Below are 19,844 nucleotides of genomic sequence, written 5' to 3' on the forward strand. Positions count from 1 at the left end.
TTTAATGTCACTTTAAGTGAAAATTCGACATGGACAGTGTTAGAAAGAAGTACATTGTCCTGCGGCCGTTAATATATTAAATTACATTTATTTGTTAAGGCAGAACGCCAAGCAGATATTAAAACCACAAAATGAATGCAGCTCTTCAGTCATTAATACATCATTACAGTGGATCTTTACCCCCTTTCACTAAAAAATCACATCAGCATGATGATAGCAAATCATGTTACATTCAGTTTTTTGCTTTTATTTACAGTTATTGTTTTTCCACTTCCTGGTTGAGTAATGCACTGGTGATGTAGCCCTGGCCTCACAGATGCATCCTGGGAAGGTTTCATCACCAGAGCCTTGCTGAGGAAATCTGTAAACTGCAAAATCAAAGAAAAAGGCATTTTACCCCTGCGATGATGTGCATGGTCACGTGCCAGAGTCCCGGGAAGTAAAGGGAGATGTATTCATCTGCCTTTAGGGAAAACGGCCGCTGTGAGAAGGATGGGGAGGAAAAGAAAAATAAGATATGCAAAGAATAATAAGTCTGCAATTATCTAGAAGTATGTGTTTGTAGATTGTCATTAGGGGGCGCGGCGGTGCATTGAAGTCAATGACACCGCAGCCACGCTCCCCGCCCGCAGAGTGATCGCCAGCACCCGGAAAGCAGGCACATTAGTGCCTGCGCTCTGCACTCCAGTGCAATCTGCATAAATGCTGCAAGCACTATTTTTGCAGATCGCACTGGACCGGAACACAGGGAGCCGGTCCGCTTCCATTCCAGTGCGTTCCAGAGGCCGAACGCTCTGGAACGTAGACTTTGTGGTGTGAACCGGCCCTAAGTACTTGAATCTGACCTGATATCAGCCTTCTACAGTCCCTGTACAGCAGGGCTGAGGTGTAAGAGAAAGAAAGCACAAGGATCCATTTAGTTTATACACCAACAAGAAGCACACTGATAGCAGCAGTGTAGAGGTAGTGTGAGGTAAGTGCTTCTGCTTTCCTTTCAATGTCCAGTCACAGGCTGGAAAGTTGGTCCAGGATGATCTGGGCTCAGAAGAAGTGGGTTGAATGATGCTGGCCATCAGACTAAAGACATCTAGTGGCAGAGGAAAGCAATGCGAGGGGGAGGGGGATCTCTGGTTTAACAAAAGCTGGTTGTGTTATTTTTTTAATGAGCTGCTCATTTGTGTCGTGTTATTATTTAGTGTCTGGTTTGTCACATACATGAAGCAGTAGTGTGGTATGCTTCCAGCCAGCAATTGTCCAATATGAGCTTTCCACAAACCACAGCATTCTTGTAACGTCCTAATTGTATTTCCTGCACAGTACGCGGCTCATGGCCTCCGCTTTAGATTCCGATGTAAACAAACTCTCGTTACAGGAACGGGAAAGTGAACCAAGTTGGTTAATGAGGTTTCAGTCTTTTTTATTTTTTTTATATTTAACGTTCACATATGTGATCACTTTGTATGTTGAGAATGTATTTGTGTTTTATGATCTTTGTGTGAAGAGGTCACAGCATGGTCTTCTCTAGAATCTGATCACACGTTATCGCGCGGATCTGCATCTGAACTATGTGCCTCATTACCTTCCGATCATGAAGTCCTACAAGTCCAGTGTTGTAATGTCAGGACGGTCTGGATACCAACTCCCATTCCTGTCATGTCTTCTGTTTGATTCCCGTGCTTTCATCCTTTTGCAACAAAAATATTTCCATCCCAAAAAATGTTTTTTTTAATTGTTTAAAGTAGAAGTAGAGGAACAGTACAACAATGAACAGTCTTTATAGGGTTTTGTGTGTTCATGAGTCTATGGACCCAAAACTGCAATTGTAAGTATGTGGTTATGAGCGTAATCGGCTACTCCCGGGGCGTCCCTAGAGTTTTCACTGACCGGAGGTGGGGCTGGGTTGCTGGTGGTGCACACTATGGAGGGGCTCCCTGCTGACTTCCCGCCCAGTGATGTCGCTGGTTGCCAGAAGCTGGGCAGGACACCGTCCAGAGCATCCCAGGCTGCTAAGAGCTGGGCAGGGAGAAGTGTATGGCCCTTACACATCTCCCCGTCTGGCTCTTAGAAACCTGGGACACTGTGGCCAGAAAGGGGGCGTCAGGCACATGGCAAACATTGTGCAGCAGAGTGGCTGTACCATTCTGCCTGCTGCCTCCCCACATGACCCAAAAAGATGCCACCTGAGACCACAGCCTCGGCTGTCTCATTATAGGGATGACCCTGCAGCTACTGGTTGCCGTTACCCTTCAAGGACCCTGGCAGTATAGAATCTACAATGGATTTGCCAGATCTGCCCATCATCCCAGACCAGTTTTTCTCCTCTATCCTGCTAGAATTTACACATTGTTTATTGGGGGGAATGCAGTAATAGCAGAAGGAAGAGTGAGACTTTGTATTGTGATGCCATTGGAAGAACCATGAGGTTTATGATACTACTAGACCAGGGGTAGGCAAACTCTGGCCCTCCAGCTGCTGAGGGGCTACATATCCCATGAGGCACTGCAAGACTCTGAAAGCCATAGGCATGACTTCCAGATGCATTATGGGATTTGTAGTTTCACCACTACTGGAGGGCTGCAGTTTAGCTACCCCTGCACTAGGTGATTCTGTTTACGTGTTCACCCCATGACATAACTGCAGTAGGACCGGTTCACCCCATAGTGTTGCTCTAAATGCACACCTAGTGTACGGTACCATGTGCTAGGTGCGCTGCCATTCATTTGAATAGCACCCCAACGTCCTTCTTGGCAGCTCTGCGTTGCAGCAATGGTGTGCGTGTGTTGCCGCCTGACAGGTATTTTGAGAGCCAGCGGGGCCGACTAGCAAGATACTGAAGCTTGGCCCAGTGGGAGATTCCTCCATCCACACAGTTTAGCGTAGCTGGAGGAATCTGTTGCACTTTTTCCATCTGACCATAGAAAGTCTGCAGATAATCTATAGGTGTGTGACCAGTTTAACAATGAGCTTCTCTTATTTGCTCCCTTTTGGTGTATTAAATATACGATTTAAAGCGTTTTGTTATATCTGCGCATTGTGCAAAGACAAAATACCTGTAGATCCTGCCAGGAATCTGGAATGGTCTTGTGCCCTCTGCAGTCTTCTCTGAGGGGTAATAATCAATCTTCCCAATTCCCTTAGGGCCCATTCACACCATAGCATTGTGTTAATTGCACACCATATGAAATGCTCACATTTATCTGTGAGGGAGTGGTGGACACAAGGAACGCTGGGCTTATTCCATAGACAGCCAGCTGTAACCATTGATGGAATGTGGTATAGCCATGGTATCAGATGCTTACATTTAGTACTATGGGGGAGCTGTAGACACAAGAAAGCCTATACAAGCATACGATTTTTGTGTGTTTATTTTACTATTGGTCTGCATAAGATTAAAGGATAATCTTTTTTTGCATATATAAGGCTAGCAAGCAGTAAAAAGTGTAAAAAAACGCTTTTAAAAGGGTTAATCCTTATCCGTGTCTTCCCCGCATGCTCCCGTTGGCCCCAGGACCCCTTCGGTTCAGGAGAACCGAGGGGGTGCTGTACGGGCTATTCACAATAGCCCGTACAGCTCCCGATCACGGCCGAGCAGCTCAATTTAAGGTAGGTGCTAACATTAACATTGGGGGAAGGAAAAACATTTTTGCCTTTAATGTCACTTTAAGGCCTGGTTCACACCTAGACGTGAGTGTTTTTGCGCGTTTGTGATGCACCTTTTTTTTATGCGCATACGGCAATAAGCGCGTTTTTGTGATCAGATTGTAACTCATTGATGTTAATGAAAAAAAGCGCATAAAAACACGCGAAAACATAGCAAACAGGCTTTTTAAAGCGTTTCCTGTAATATGCCAAATAAAAAGCTCCTGTACTTTTTCCAGCGACAGGCGTTTTGCTTTTTGCGACAAAACGATCTGATGTGAACAGGGCCATAGAAATAAATGGGATTTTTTTGGGGGAGGGCAGATTTTTGGAGCGTTTTTTAGGGCAGAAAACACGCCACAAAATGCTCAGTGTGAACCAGGACTTACTGTGGTGTGTCACAGTGTGCTACTGCAATGCAAAGTAACAGATTACAACACATTGCTTTCCTATTTATTTTGAATATGTTAAAGGAGAACTATGGGGTTAAGTCAGCACTGGAGGATCGGAGCGGGGAGGGGGGAATCCAGCCCCTCCCCTGTCACGGCAGAGAGCCGTGACAGGATCGAGAGGTGAGCGAACCCGGTATGTGTTCGCTCACCTCCCGATCTACTGAGCCGACCTGTGACAGGTGATTTTCACTCACCTCATAGTTCTCCTTTAATGCAACACACAAAGTGAATGGGCTCTTCTGGATGGCAGGAAGCTGGTCAGTGAAGGCTTCATGGGAAACGTCCGCCTTTGATACGGCGTCAAACAATGTGTAGAATTAATATTGTGACAATTACCATTTTTACAGAGTCTTTCTTGTTCTCACCAATGCAGGACAGTTTTTTCCACACTACTTTAGGACTATGAATTCAGCAATCCTGCATTCCTGTAGCCTGGCCAGGTATACAGAGCCAGAGTCCTGTTTGCTTTGCTTGTTTATATGTGGATAGCGTGTCAACATGCAGACTGGCACAAGGTAAAATATTCAGACCCACAGAATGAGGCACAACTAACTCTAGAGCAAATCAGTCTTCCTCTTGTTAAGGAAAGGTTTTTAATGTTGTTGCAACCAGAGATGTACATGGCATAAAACTTTTTTTTTAAATCAAAACATGACAAATTCACAGTGCAAACGGCACGATCGTTACACCATTTAAAATACTGATCTCCTCCTTGGGTGTTATGCCACCACAATGCACCTGGTTCAACTTCCCGGTCACAAAAACTGATTCTGCCCTACACGCTTCACCATAACCTGACTTCTTCAGGGACCCCTTTCCTGGAATTGGTTTACTTTACGTACATATTTGGTTTATCCCGGCATTGTCATCTTGGAATATCTTCTGTCTGCAAGGACTCCATGGGCTGCACAATACGTGCCAAAAAAACGCAAGTTGAGCACCGTCTTGTAAATCCAGTTATAAAAGACTAACATGAGAACACAGATGACATCACAAAACCTTTTTTTTTTTACTTAATTATACTTTCAAAACAGGTTTTTCAATCTAATGTCTGATCCTGTGTGTGGGTGCTTTATATTCTCCTTTAGTGAAGATTATGGGCAGAGTTGTCATGTAAACAAAGTTTGTCTGGTTTGTATTCCCCGTGCTGGTTGAAGACCTGAGATTGATGGTTTTCCAGTTGTGACTTCTCGGAACCTCATCTAATTCTGGGCTGCAGTTTAGAGCAGTATCTGGCATGAAGAAGTAATTTTAGATGCCCCAGAAGAACGGAAGGGCTACACCAGGTTGTTAGAGAGTCTTCGTTGGTTCTCAAACTCTTCTTCTAAATCTGCGCTGTAAGCATCACCTGTTGAGAGACAATATTATAGTCAGTTACCAGTGTAGATGAGGACATATTATATATCACATTCTAATGTTTGATACATTATTGCTTATATATCACTCATGTAATCAATGCAGTGTGTGAATAGGGTACACGTTTTGTTGGTGCCCCTTGTTCTGAAAGCAGAAGTGATGAGTTAAGATGCGGCTTGAAAAACTTCTTCTACAAGTTACAGAACATTTCCACTGGATCTAGTTTCAAACAAACAAACAAACAAAAGAAAAAAATACAGCATTGATGATCCTGCACTAAAAGTGATGGCCTGATGTCAATGTGCTGAAAGTGAAGAGAATGCCAACAAGTGATTAAAGGGAATCTGCCATGAGAGAAATACTTGAGCTGTCATTGCTAAGCTTCCGGGGATGGAAAACTTTTTCAGTCTACGTACGGAACAAAGTGGATTGCACTTAAAGGGGATCTATGGTCAAAAATGTCAAAATAAATATGTACTTCTATATTGAATTTCCATAAGTTCTATCCCACTCCTAATAACCAGATCCATCTAGAGGTTTGTAAACTTACTTATTGAAAATGCCCATAGGATGGATGTCCTCAGTGCACTAACACAATTTCACTCACTGGTGTCACCACTCTAAGGCCGTTTGTTTGTTTGTTGGTTTGTTTGTAACTAGATCCAGTGGAAATGTTCTGTAACTTGTAGAAGAAGTTTTTCAAGCCGCATCTTAACTCATCACTTCTGCTTTCAGAACAAGGGGCCTTCTGTCTGAACTACAACTCAACATCTGAACAATGCAACATCATCATTGCTTGCTGGAAGCAATGCATAGTGGGATATCTAGACATGAGAAATAGAGATTGCATCACATCTAGCAGCAGGGAAAGAGACGCAAAGCACACTGGGAATCCAGGAAGTTGATGGAAGTGATGGGCAGACGGAAGGCAGCGCTCACTAGATAAAAGGGATTTTTTTCAAGTAAGATTTGATTGGATTATCAGAAACACCTCCAGTATGTATTCCTATTACAATGCTGATGTTATAACAGGAGAGGATATGCTGGGACTTTACCACTCCTAAAGTCGGAATGTGTTTACAGGTATACATAATCAGAATTTAAAGCTGAATCCAGACCAACACAGATTCTCCATACAGTATAAAGAAACTGTTGTACCTTCACTTTACCATTACAGAAAGTTGCATTCATGTGATATAGTTTTATTCCGCAGGCTTTGTTGATTATATTTGGCTGTAACTATATGGGAGTGCACAAATTAAATAAACTTTGCCTTGGAAATGGGTAGAGGAAAATGTTTTTGTTTTTTTCTTTTACTTTTTTGCCAATAAAAACTAAGGCACTACACATATACAGTATGCATTCAAATGTAACGCCCTATCTGTCTTAAGTCAGGAGAGTTTTTCAAGCTCCTGTTGTAGATCCTTGGAGCATGCCGCTCTGGACTTGTGATAGTTCTTGTTAAACAGGCGCTGCACTTTTTTATTCTACCTGATTCAAGCCCCCACAGCCACTCTCCGGCAAATGGAACAAATCTTAAAGTGAACCTGTGCTCATTAAAAACCTTCTGAACTGTATTCTAAAGCTGGCCATACACCTATTGACTTTCGTTTGGAACGTTTTGTTGCTGCCAAGAACCCTCTTTTGATTCTAGCTCAAATAGCCCAACAAGCACAGACCAATGTCGTTTTCAAAAATCGTTTGTTAGCAATACTAACTCCCCAAATCTCGTCGATCAACAGAGGCACAGTAAAAAAAAATCATTAGGTTCCCATGAACTGATCGATTATCATCCGTAAGACCATTCGTGGACGATTTCCGGACGATAATCGATAGGTGAATGGGCACCTTTATACTTTGCAGAACACTCCACAAGCCACAAAGCCACAAACTCTAGCTATGGTGAAACTCCAACTCCCACCTATGTCTCTGGGAGTCATACCTGTGGCTGTCAGAGTCTCGCAATGCCTTATCGCACATGTAGTTTCACAGCTGGAGGACCTAGGTTGCCAACCCCTGCTCTATTCTACACTACCTTCCTGTCTTTCTCTAATGATCCTAATCTTTAAGTGTCCATTTGAATAAGTAGATTTGGGTTGGATAGACAGAACCCAATTTAAGAAATGAAAGTCAATTTCTGCATAAAAGAGAGCTACCTAACTCTCTCAATCCCATAATATGTGTAGGCACCCCCTTAGGATGCTGGTATCTTAGTTCACACAGGTTCACTTTAAATGGAGTTGTCTCAAACTTGCATTGTAGAGATTAGTGTGTATATAAAACAATCCAGTTGCAAATAGGTATCCAAGTATACTAAAGTTTTTCGGCGACACAATATTTTGGAAAAATCAGCTTGCACTTCAAAAAATATACTTGTCGGAAGGTTTATCTTTATCCATTGTAACGTTCGGGAGCTCACAGAGCACTCACACAGGGTTTTTGATAACTGTTTATTCTTTTTTCAAAGGCAGACAACTAAGGAAGTCCAACATAAAACAGCTTGTCTTCAGCATAAGATATATTGGTTTACCAGTTTTCCTGTTGTGCCACACACTCGCAGTGTCCCAGTCCTTTAACGTTTTTCTCTTACAGCACTGCTGCTCAAGCCTCAGAGCCACTGTCTGTTTCCTCCAGCCTCCCTGGCTGTTCTTGGTGTGGCTTCAACACACCCCCTGCCTTGGCCCTCGTATGCCTTCAGCACACACCACCTGCCTTGGCCCTTGTATGCCTCCAGCACACACCACCTGGCTAAGCGCTCATATGCCTCCAGTGCACACCACCTGCCTTGGCCCTCGTATGCCTCCAGCACACACCACCTGCCTCGGCGCTCATATGCCTCCAGTGCACACCACCTTCCTTGGCCCTCGTATGCCTCCAGCACACACCACCTGCCTCGGCGCTCATATGCCTCCAGTGCACACCACCTTCCTTGGCCCTCGTATGCCTCCAGCACACACCACCTGCCTCGGCGCTTATATGCCTCCTGCCTCGGCCCTCGTATGCCTCCAGTGCACACCACACACCCTCCTCTGAGCTCTGGTCTAGGCTCTTAATAAGGCTGCGCTCATCCACCTGATCACCAGCAACACCTGACCTCAGGACTGGAGATTTCATCCCACCCAGAAATCGCCAGAGATCCAGATCCCAGCTACAATCTGGACAAAACGGAAGAAACTGAAAGGCCAGTTTATTCCCTGCAAAACTAATTGCATTCTGGCACCTCTCAGCCCATCTGGCTAAGAGTCCTGGGTGACCGTGTTGCCAGCATAATCCATGGCATTGCCACGCACTGCCACACCATTAACACAGTTGAGTTGGCTTTACCTGTGTGACAGCTGTGCATCCAGATCTTCTTCCCGTCGTATTTGCATCGACACCTCATCATGTTGTTCCTGAAATCTGATTCCGCCACTTCAAACTTTGGGTTCAAAATGACCTATATTTTATAAAGAATAGATATGAAAAATACATTATTCATTTTATAACCTCAGAAAGCTGCCGGAACATAAAATTCCAAAAAGTCTAATAGACTATATAGAGCTTTCATTCACACAATCTGCTAGATGCACCGAATGAGCTAATAAGACTGTAAACCTTAGACCCAAGGTCAGCATGTACAGCATTCTGCTAATGTGCAAGTTATATATCAAACAGCTGCACGATGAATTGTATCTTTACCCCGGTGACATTGTGGGTAATGACTATAGATTTATGAAGAGTTATGTGCTACAGGAGACACAGCCGGTAAAATAAGGTTTTGGTCATATTTATTTGATCTAACTTGCAAACTAATAGAAAAAATGCTACCTTGCCGTAAAATTAGATGATTTATTGGTGCATTGGGGAATAGGTAACATTTGAACCTAGACTGCATCCACCTTTTCAGAATACATTTTATTTACCATATTTTAACTTTTTTTATGCTATGTATGGAAACAGCATTCTATTTTAAAATGTGTTGCAAAGGTCTCTGTCAGGAAGCCTGAGCAGCCTAAGCTCTGCACAAGTGCCTGCTCATGTGCATGTGTATGGGCACAGTTTGGCGCATAGAATTGTGCACGGCTGTATGCCTCTGCATGGGTGGCGTGCGTGCAGATGTGTGCACAGGCTCATTTCGAATTGTGGTGCCAAATGGGCTATTTAAGGCTGAGACATCTTAGCCTAAATGCTGAGGGATCTTCAGTAGTTCCATGCCATTGAGGTTCCTGCATCCTGCATCCTGATTGCAATCTCCCATTGCTGAACCGGCTTGCCTTGACCTTCCGATTGCTGTTCTGAATCCCTTGACCTCAGCTTGTTTTTGGACTACGCTTCTGTCTGCTGTCTTTTACCACGCTGTGCGCAAGGCATCGACCCAACCTGTCCCTGACTATGTCTCATCCATTGTCTTGGTACCTCGCTGCCCAATTGCTGCTGACTCAGCTAGACCTGACCTCACTTTCAAAGATCTGCGTTCTTCATTTATTCCTGCTTGGGAGACATCTGCACTACTGATCACAGCATTCCCAGTGACTGTGCTATCTTCCAGCACCCATGCCAGCATTCCCAGCGACTGTGCTATCTTCCAGCACTTCTTGTCCCGGTGCAACTGTTCTACTCTCCAGGGGTGCTTGAAAGAAAGGCCTCTGTTATCATCCCAGGCTTTCCCCCAAGGCATGTGACATTCTCCCAATCTTCCAACCTCATAATTTGTCTTTTTTGTTAAATCTTCTTTTATTACATTTTCAATATAAAACAATACAAAAAATCCACTTCACAATTTGATAAGCACTGTAGGGGGTACCACCTTTTTTACCATGATATGTACCATAAAACAGGAAGGGGGTGTATCGAAATGAGGACAAGAGCACATATAGTGTATAAGAATAGTGGAATAGAAACAAAGAAGGAAGAGAGAGAAACGGGAAGAGTGGAAACAAGTTGAGATGTTTCTCGTCCTTTCGACCATGGCCAGACCAAAGGGAAATATTATCATGCAAGAACCAAGTTTTGAAACTCTTCAGAATACTGGAACACCAGCTAAGCTGCCCAAGTGATCATGAATGGGTCCATCCTGTCATGTTCAAGGCATTCAAGGTCCATAATAGGGGCCAATTTGGTTGCCCAATCTGCCAAAGAAGGTATTTGAGGGGATTGGCAATAGTGAGAGCATGCACAGTTCTTAGACCTCTGGACCAAAGGGGAGAAGGGGATGTGGAGACCAGTCTATCGGCTCAGAGGGAGCTAGCATGAGTGGGGATTAGCTAAGTAAAGCAGATTTTTCCTGTACATGTTCAGGCCAGCATACATTTTGCAATTTTTACATTCAGCTCATTTGCAGTCATCATTGTAACTGGATCACGAAGGTGAACAACAATGCATTAAGTAACCAGGGCCAAGGACCACAACCTGTTGGAAGGGACCATTTAAGCTAAGCCCAGCCATGCTGTGTGTTACCCGGTCACCCAACTGGAAAGCAGAACTCACATCTGTGGGGATCTCTGATGCCTTCCGTGTTCTGGTTTAGGATAGGAATAAAAGTTTATGGCTTCTGGCACTTAAGACATGTGGTTTAGATGCCATTCTAGTTCTTGTTAGTCCTAGTCTGCAGGCACAGACAGGTGAAATATAAACAGAGCAATATTGTACTGGCCTGGAACTGTGATGACAACTCTCAAAGCAAAGGCTTAAAACAGGTTACACTTGCAAAGTTATTTGGTGTCCTCAAAACAGCCTATGTACTGTATATGCCTTAAAGTTACTTCTTCCTACTCTTCTTTGCAACATGATTTTTGCTTCAAAAAGACACAACGTTAAGTTTAGCAGTACACAGTGTAATGGTATTTGGTAAAGTGCAATAACTTATAGCACCTAATGATTGTTATTTACTGCTGCCTTGGTTCATTCCGACTGTTGTTATAAGTTGCTGCACTTTGCTTTTGGCCATACTGAACAAACCCACTAGTGGCTGAATCTGAGGCATGGTTTAAAGTGATATTTGGATACCAAGCTCCAATTGGGGAAAATAATGCAAAAATCAATGGCGGTAATTCCCACAGTGCCGACTCACATTCTACTTCTCCTCTTTCGGTTACAGTAAAGTTTATGTGGGCCTGAATCACTTTTTGCACTGCACATTCTTAACACATACAGTATGGCGTTCTCTTTTTATGTAAGTCCTTCTGGCTTTTTCATGGCTGTAGCACACCCAGTATAAACATATGTAGGTTCTCACCTGGAAAATATAGTCTCCTGGGCCAACATCTGTAATGTCTACCCACTGGCAGTCTATGTCATGGCGGTAGGTATCCCAGCAGCCCACTGTTATTCCTTGTTCACCAAAGTTGGCACACTCGTAGCGCTTCTGGATTCCTGCATATTTAACATTGTTATTTGTAAACCTAATTTCAAAAAGCACAATAGGGTCAGTGACAACAGAACATAATAATATATTTGATTACAAACGTTTCCCGCTAAAAATACAGAGCAGAGATCACCTGTGTAGAAGGGAATATGTTTTGGCAGAATCTGATGTCAATCCTGCGCATGTGTCCCTTGCCCTGTGCAAGCTCCTTGAGCTATTTCCCTTTTAACATCAGTGGAGTCTACAGTATTTTGAATGGCCAGCTAGCAATTGTTTTAAAGCAGAAGTACAGACAAAACTTTTTTTTCTAGTTTTGAACAAAATAAGGAATGTATATAATGTCTTTTAGGTTTTTATTAATGCGGGGCAGAATAAGGTGGATCTCATTCAATCATGTATACAAACAGCAACTAGCATTACATTGTTTTTAGAATGTGAAGAGATTAGAGTTAGAAGTCTTTGTCCCTCCGTATGGTGTATTTCCCACTTCCTGGAGGATAATTAGGACTGGAAGGAAGGTACAATTTCCCCAATGGCAATAACATACTAACAGAAGTTCTGTGTCTCCCATTTGGGGTGATACCCCACCTTCATGGGGGGATTACTAGGACTGGAACAGTAGTAAGATTTCCCCAATGACAATAGCATACTGACAGACGTTTTTGTCCTCCACGTGGGCTGATACCCCACTTTTATAGAAGATAACTTGGGCTGGAAGGAAGGTAATATTTCCCCAGTGGCAATAACATACTGACAGAAGTGATGTGTCTTCCACATGGGGTGATACCCCACTTTCATGGGGATAGCTAGGATTAGAAGGGAGGTAACATTTACCCAATGGCAATAGCATACTGACAGACGTTCTGTGTCCTCCACTTGGGCTGATACCCCACCTTTATGGGGGATAATTAGGATTGGAAGGGAGGTAACATTTCCCTAATGGCAACAACACATTTACAGAAATTCTAATTCTACTGCACTGTACCTAGCACTAACAAAAGGTATAGTTGGGCTTTAAACTTTTTGTATAGTTTAAAACCCAGAACTCTAATATCATCTACCAAGCAGCCATCGAAGATGACCGATTCCCTATTCCAAGGGTTTTTGCATCCCTTGTTAAGAAATTACAAATGTATTGAGCAAGGTCTTGCTTTCTTTTAGCCAATGCAGCTGGTTGAGCTGTTTGTAGAAGGAAAAGGAAGATAGACTGCTCACACAGGTGCTGAACACAGACATTCCTAACCTTGGCAGTAACAGCAAATGAGGAGCATGATAAAAAAAAATGTGTCATTCAGAGTAAAATAATGATATTGTCAGGATTATGTTATGTAGTTACTTCAGTATTATTTGTGTTACCTTTACAGCAGAAGCACCCAGATTAACTGACTACCTTCCAGACCTGTCTGGGTGTGTGTTAGGTACATTAGCTACATTACAGAATTATAAGATTAATTCAATGTTCTTTTTTAAAGCACATGGGCATATTAATTTTGGCCTTTTATATATATGCTCACAAAAATCTCTGCTGAAGGAAATACATAGGCTACCATTGAAGAGCTCCTTCTGGAAATACTAGTTGCCTGGCTGTATCTGGCCTCAGTACTTTCTGAGTTGCTGACCCAGGACAATTCTGCAGTGTTTGAACTGAAAACTCAAGTGATTGAAGAGTTCTGAGCTGAAATCACTGCAAAATTATTATGTGTACTTGTTGCAGGTCAGTACATACTAAAGCAATTGGAACACCATGGCTGCCAACCAATATTCTCAAAAGCAATGCTCTGCAGCCGGGGCGTCAAGAGGCCGGGTGTCACCCGGAGCAGATACCAGGTGACACCACGCCGTGAAGTCATCGCACAGTCATCTTTTTGATACTTGCCGGTGGCAATCTTGGTAATGGACGCCGGCAGAGAGAGGAGGGGACGTTCATCCGGTGGGATAAGGTATGTCACCGGGCCCCCTTCTCTCTCCTTCAGCTGTCAGTCTCTCGGCCCATGACCGAGTAGCCGGCTTTTCAGAGGGGGTGACACCAAAATGACTGTCAGTCACCCTTTCAATGGTGTCACCCGAGTGCCCCCCCGCACCCCCCTTGTGATAGTCTACATATTTCCCCTATCGCAAGTTTCCTTTAAACCATTAAGATGTGCATTTTAAAGCTTTTAGCAGGTACGGTGACCTACCTTTTCCACAGCGTGTGTCTTCAAGGCAAAAACTCGCTTTGTGGCCTTCAGCGACTTTGGTACCATTCATATTCAAGAGGTCATAGTGGGTGAAGACTTCAATGCTGTGGTAGTGTCTGAATAAGAAAAGAATAGCACAAAATAATACTGTAGAAGGATAATGGCTTTCCATAAACACTGGGGTGTATGTACAGAATGACACTGCGGTAAGGCTATAAAATGGATGAAAGAAAACATAATTGATGCTTTTCTTCAGTAATGTATGTACTAATTACTGGGCGTTGCCTAGAGATCTATTTACAAAGATCTGTGCCAGGGTGTTTTATAGGAACGGATGAGGAAATTTAAAGACACTGTCCAACCATAACTCTGAAATATTCCATCATGTCTGTCTATTCCAATTCTATGTACAGTAGGTTAAACTCGATGGACTTGTGTCTTTTTTCAACCTCACTATGTAACTATTTTAGTGCATGGGGGGAAAAAATGCAACAGTAGAAACCTCAACAAACCTTAAATACAAGAGCGACTAGTTTAAAGTCACACTAAACTCAGGAGTTAAATCTTAAAAATACATTCAAGTACCTTCAGTATAACAAAAATGTATCTTATTTGTGTATCACTCGGCTATAGATCCTCAATTCATCTCTGAATTGGTGCTGACACTGTCCTTACTTCTGGAGGGTGGCTACTTTTCTTCCCCATGGTCCCTGTGTATGTTGTAAAGTAGTCACCGCTCAAAGATCACTCCTGTGATGGACTAAAGTCACAATACAAATTAGCTAACTAAACATGAGATTGTAGTCCATCACGGGAGCAAGCTTGGATTGGTGACTACTTTACATCACACACAGGGACCATGGGGAACAAAAGTAGCCGCAAATAGGCAAATAGTATTTTATAGAGGAGGTTAGCAATACAGGTTCCGGTCTTCCTCTCACCAGTGGTTTCTTTACAGCCAGGGGGGTCTATTAATAAAAAGCTGGACAATATATCTCGACAAACGACCTAATTGTTATTCTGTCCCTCTAACATTTTTTTGTGCTGCTTTCCATCTACTTAGCACATTAGGGTGTATATTTTTATGCCAACAATCCTAATTAGTGAAAGTTTTGTCTACACTTCACTTCTTACCAGTCAGCAGAAGCAGCCTTGAGAGCCTGCTATGATTCCCACCTCTGTAAGTCATTAAAGGAATTATCCTCAGTTACTTTTGCTATTCTGACAGTAAGCACGATTCTGGAGCTAGTCCCCGGCTGGACCACCCTTTAACTTGACTATTATTTTTAAATCATTTATTAAACACAAAGAAGTATGAATGTTATGAAACTGCATTTTTACTACTGGCCGGCTAATGTAATCATATCAAAGTATTGTGGTAATCCCATAGGAACCAGCCAACAATCATCCCCCTATTATTCAGATTTTTTTCGCAGGATGTACTCCAAAAAACGTAGAGTAAACTCGTCATTAAAGTGTGTGGTAATGTCCTAACCTTGATGCCTTGTAATGCACTGCCACATGTAGCATGACCTCCACATACAAGAGTCAAGAGACATTTTACATAACTATGCAAGCAGCTGAGGCTGCTCAACTTCCCCAGATTTTTATACAAAATGAATAATTTTTGTAGGTAAATCTCAGAATATGATAAACAGCACTTTGAACAGTGCCTGAAATCATCCATCTGAAAGAGGAGCTTTTATTTGAACGTCTAAAAACACACAGTTGTAGCATGACATGTTTCAATGTAATACCTTGTGACAAAGCTGGGAGCGTGTAATAAAAAATGCATAAGCAATGGTCAGTATCACAGGTCAAAGCAAACCATGGATTCAAAGATACGGGCTGCTTAAGGCACGTGCAAATCTGGACTTTACCTGTAAATTCGATTTCTTAATTGAACATTACTGGACACAGGATGGTAATTCTGAAACCATGGGTCATACCCTCAGAAGATTGGACACTGGCAAAGCAAAACTGGAAGGGCAGCCCAGTAAAACTCCTCCCTCTCCCAGCAAGCCTCGGTTTTTTATAATAGTGACCTTAGAAGAATGGAGGTCTTCATTTCAAACAATTTTCTCCTTCCTTTTGGATAACCTTTTCCTTTTTTAAGGTTTGTTTTCTAGCACGCGTTCTTCAACTAGCTGCAGAGCTACTAAGGCTCCTTCTTCCAGTTGTCACATTGGTTACTCCTCAGCTTCACCCTTGGGACAGTACCCAGGCCCCTGCAAGATGAAGATGCAGGGCCACCATGTAATGTCGCCCTCTGTGGACTGAATACTGTGTGGGATGCTCACCTAGGCATGTAGTGCAACCAGTTGAGTTAGAAGCAGGGTACTATACATGTCCAGGGCCGTAGTACTGCCACCTGGTGAAACCATGTCTCTGAAGACTTATGAGGATGTATGCTCACCAGGAAAGCAAATGCTGCTATTGTGATTGTTGCCTAATATCCTACTTATCTGCTTGGGAACCATAGAGTAAACACCACAGCTGTGGTAAGTCAGGACCTTTGCTCTTTCTGGGAGCCTAGGTATGCGGTGCTCTGAGTGCCGTAGGGGTCAACAGGCAGAGGGCTGGTTGCAATTTAATCTGTTAAAAGCAGGCTGGCAGGAGAAAAGACCGGAGTTTTTTTTACCATACCCTCTAGAACAGTAGTTCTCAACCTGTGTAATCTCAGGACCCACATTTGTCCTTGATCATTAAGTTGTGACCCAAGTCAAACTGCAGTGGAGCGCACGACAGTGTGGGCTGCTGTGATGCGATGGAACTTCATCCATATGTTTATTGCTTGTACAGCTCCCATGCACGCCCTGTAGAGGTGCCAAGAGCCAGAATGTGATGTCACTCCAGTCCAGGCACCTCTACAGGACATGCGAGGGAGGTATAAGCATTGCACGTATGGTTGGAGCTCCCTCGCAGCCATAAACCCAGCCCACCCCACCTAAAGTCAACACTCCGAGCCAGGCAGCATATTTTGAATGGCTGCTCAGTGTAAGAATGGACAATGTTGTGCCAGCCTTCCACCTAGAAAAGTGGAAGGCATGTGGCGACCCACTGTACCCTGTAGAGGTGCCGAGAGCCAGAATGTGATGTCACTCCAGTCCAGGCACCCCTACAGGACATGCGAGGGAGGTATAAGCATTGCATGTATGGTTGGAGCTCCCTCGCAGCCATAAACCCAGCCCACCCCACCTAAAGTTAACACTCCGAGCCGGGCAGCATATTTTAAATGGCTGCTCAGTGTAAGAATGGACAATGTTGTGCCAGCCTTCCACCTAGAAAAGTGGAAGGCATGTGGCGACCCACTGTACACGGGGTTGCGACCCACCAGTTGAAAACCAAGGCTCTAGAAGTATTGCTCTCCTCTACAATACAAATAGAAGTGTTCCACAGAAATGAACTAGATAATTTGGGGAGAATTAAAAAGTAGAGGGTAACTCTATGAATGAACTGTATGGAGGGTATCCTCAACACATATCTTCTAATAGCTGTAGTATTACAGCTGTGCTTTCCTGATCTACGTCTGGTTATATAGCTATATCTAGTTATAGAATACATGCTCCCTAGTTACGGTATTCCCTGCAGCCCCAAGTAGGGACTGGTGTCCCACATATTTGATTCCTTGGTTCAGGTCTTCTCATATTCTGTGGAGTAAGTTTTAATACACTATAAATCAAGTCTCAGAGCCGCTGCTCCAAAAATGGAGGGTAGGTGCAGCAGGTGTCAGCGGGTGATTTCCGACTAAATATTAGACACCGGCACTCCAAAGCAAGTTCAGTATGTGTTTATTAACATACCAGTTGCAAGTAGAGCACTCTAAACAACGTTTCAGGATCTCACAGGATCCCCTTCATGAGGCAAACAAGTGATGTGGCACCCCGAAACGTTGTTTAGAGTGTTCAACTTGCAACTAGTACGTTATAAAAAACATGTACTGAACTTGGTTTGGAGTGCCGGCGTCCATCCTTTACTGGTAGCCAAATCTGACACATTTCATGCAAAACTCCAAAAATGGACTGGACAAAATTATTGGCACCCTCAATTAATATTTGGTAACACAGCCCTTGGAAAAAATAACTGAAATCAATCCCTTCCTGTAACCATCAATGAGTTTCTTACACCTCTCTAGAGGAATTTTGGACCACTCTTTCGCCAACTGCTCCAGGTCTCTCAGATTCCAAGGGTTCCTTTTCCCAACTGCTGTTATACAGTATATATACATGCCATAATAAAGAGACCCTGTAAAGGGGGATTGTGTCAAAAATAATAAAATAAAAAGTGGCCCCTGCATATACATGCACCTTTTTATTTCAACATGTTTTATTTAAAGTGCAACTGAAGCCATTTTTTTTTTTAGACAAGGACGGAACACCATGGAAACATTGACAATAACATTTACATCTATATGAAAAATAAAACTGTTCACTAGATTAATAGGTTTCTTCTAAAAGCTTTTACGGCAAATAAGGGCTGTTCTTCAGAACACCCCACTACTCCCTCCATAACAATGTTCTGTACATAATGCCAGCTTTGGAATATCACCGTACACAATCGCTGCAATAGACAAGCCGCGGGCTCCTGGCTCCGGCGCGATCTGCTGAGGGGGAGTTTATATTAGTCCTGTATGTTTTTCTGCTTATAGAAATCACTTTAGCGGTGCTTAGACATTGCCTGCTGCTCCTGACAAGGTACTGCTGTGAGAGAGGCCTCGTTAGAATCAAGCTCATCTGGTGTTATCACAACTTTGTATTATTCTCTTCTGCGTGAGCTCCTTCTGTGGATGGAAATTCAATACAATCAAAGAAAATCTAATTCGACCTTAACGCTGCTTGTGCAATCTGTTCCTTCTGATGGAAATGTTACAGGGAGGCTGTTCGGCTTTATGCAAAATCCAAGGAAGAGCTAATGATACACTAAAAAATATATTTATTGCAGATTAAACAAAAATGCTTAATATTCAAACTAGATGTAAACCCTAACTGAAGGGCATTGAGTTTGCTAAAAGACTGCTGCTTTTTTTTCCACCTTTTTTCATCCTTTGTTACTTCTCGTGCAGTCACCTCCTGTCTACATGCACCTCAGTGATGGCTGTATGGCATTTCTCAGAGCTGGTTTACTGATGGCGATAACAGTGGAGCACATCTGCCTAATCAGTGTTGAAACAGCCATTTGTAGTCTCTATCAGAAGCCTGCATAACAGGGTGACAATGCTGGAGCCCAATTGGGGATAGGGACAGCGTGTTGCCACCCTATAACAGCAAGTGAACTTCATGGCAGTGTTTGAGTGTTTAATCCCACTTACAAATAATGCATTAAAAAAGGTGCACTCGTTAACAATACACTGTATTTTTGTGTCCCGTGGAATTTTGCCTGAACGTGATGCCACATAGTCAGGGCCATCCTTATGATGAAGCAGCCTTAGGCCTCCTTTTTGGCCAGAGCATCCCAGGTTGCTAAGAGCTCTTAGCAACCTGGGATGCTCTGGTCAGTGTCTCCGTCAAGCTCCTGGCAACCAGCTGCCTGCCCCATAGGCAAACGCCTACACACCGCCTCTGTTAACATTAGTGTTGCCACCTGTCCAGGATTCACCCAGGTTTTGAATGCTGTTTCTGGGTTTCATGGCAGCAGAAACCCAGACACAAGATGTCATACAGACAGGGGCAATCAAAATTAAGATAGGGGCTACTGGCCCCCCAGCGGAAACAGTCTCAACTGTGATATTTACATATGAATGGGTGGCGCTATTTTCATATGAATAAGCCACAACTCATTCTCCCCCAAAAAATTTCCGCGCATCGCAAGAGTGTTTGGGTTTCGCTTGAAGAAAAGGTGGCAACCCTAGGTAACATGCACCACCAACCAACTTCCCAT

General features: G+C 43.3%; 1 protein-coding gene across 1 annotated transcript in view; it reads right to left on the bottom strand.

Moving 5' to 3' along the window:
- Positions 1–5,179: 5,179 nt before the first annotated feature.
- The window catches only part of LOXL4 (lysyl oxidase like 4), a 70,741-nt gene continuing 56,076 nt past the window's right edge, over positions 5,180–19,844 (bottom strand). The window contains exons 12-15 of the mRNA XM_018557016.1: positions 13,968–14,083; positions 11,662–11,798; positions 8,772–8,883; positions 5,180–5,439 (exon numbers count right to left, since the gene is read on the bottom strand). Coding sequence (XP_018412518.1) covers positions 5,369–5,439; positions 8,772–8,883; positions 11,662–11,798; positions 13,968–14,083 — 436 coding nt within the window. The 3' untranslated portion in view covers positions 5,180–5,368. The remainder of the gene's footprint in view (positions 5,440–8,771; positions 8,884–11,661; positions 11,799–13,967; positions 14,084–19,844) is intronic.

This window comes from Nanorana parkeri, unplaced genomic scaffold (assembly GCF_000935625.1).
Source record: "Nanorana parkeri isolate BGI_ZX_2015 unplaced genomic scaffold, ASM93562v1 scaffold2, whole genome shotgun sequence".
NCBI lineage: Eukaryota > Metazoa > Chordata > Amphibia > Anura > Dicroglossidae > Nanorana > Nanorana parkeri.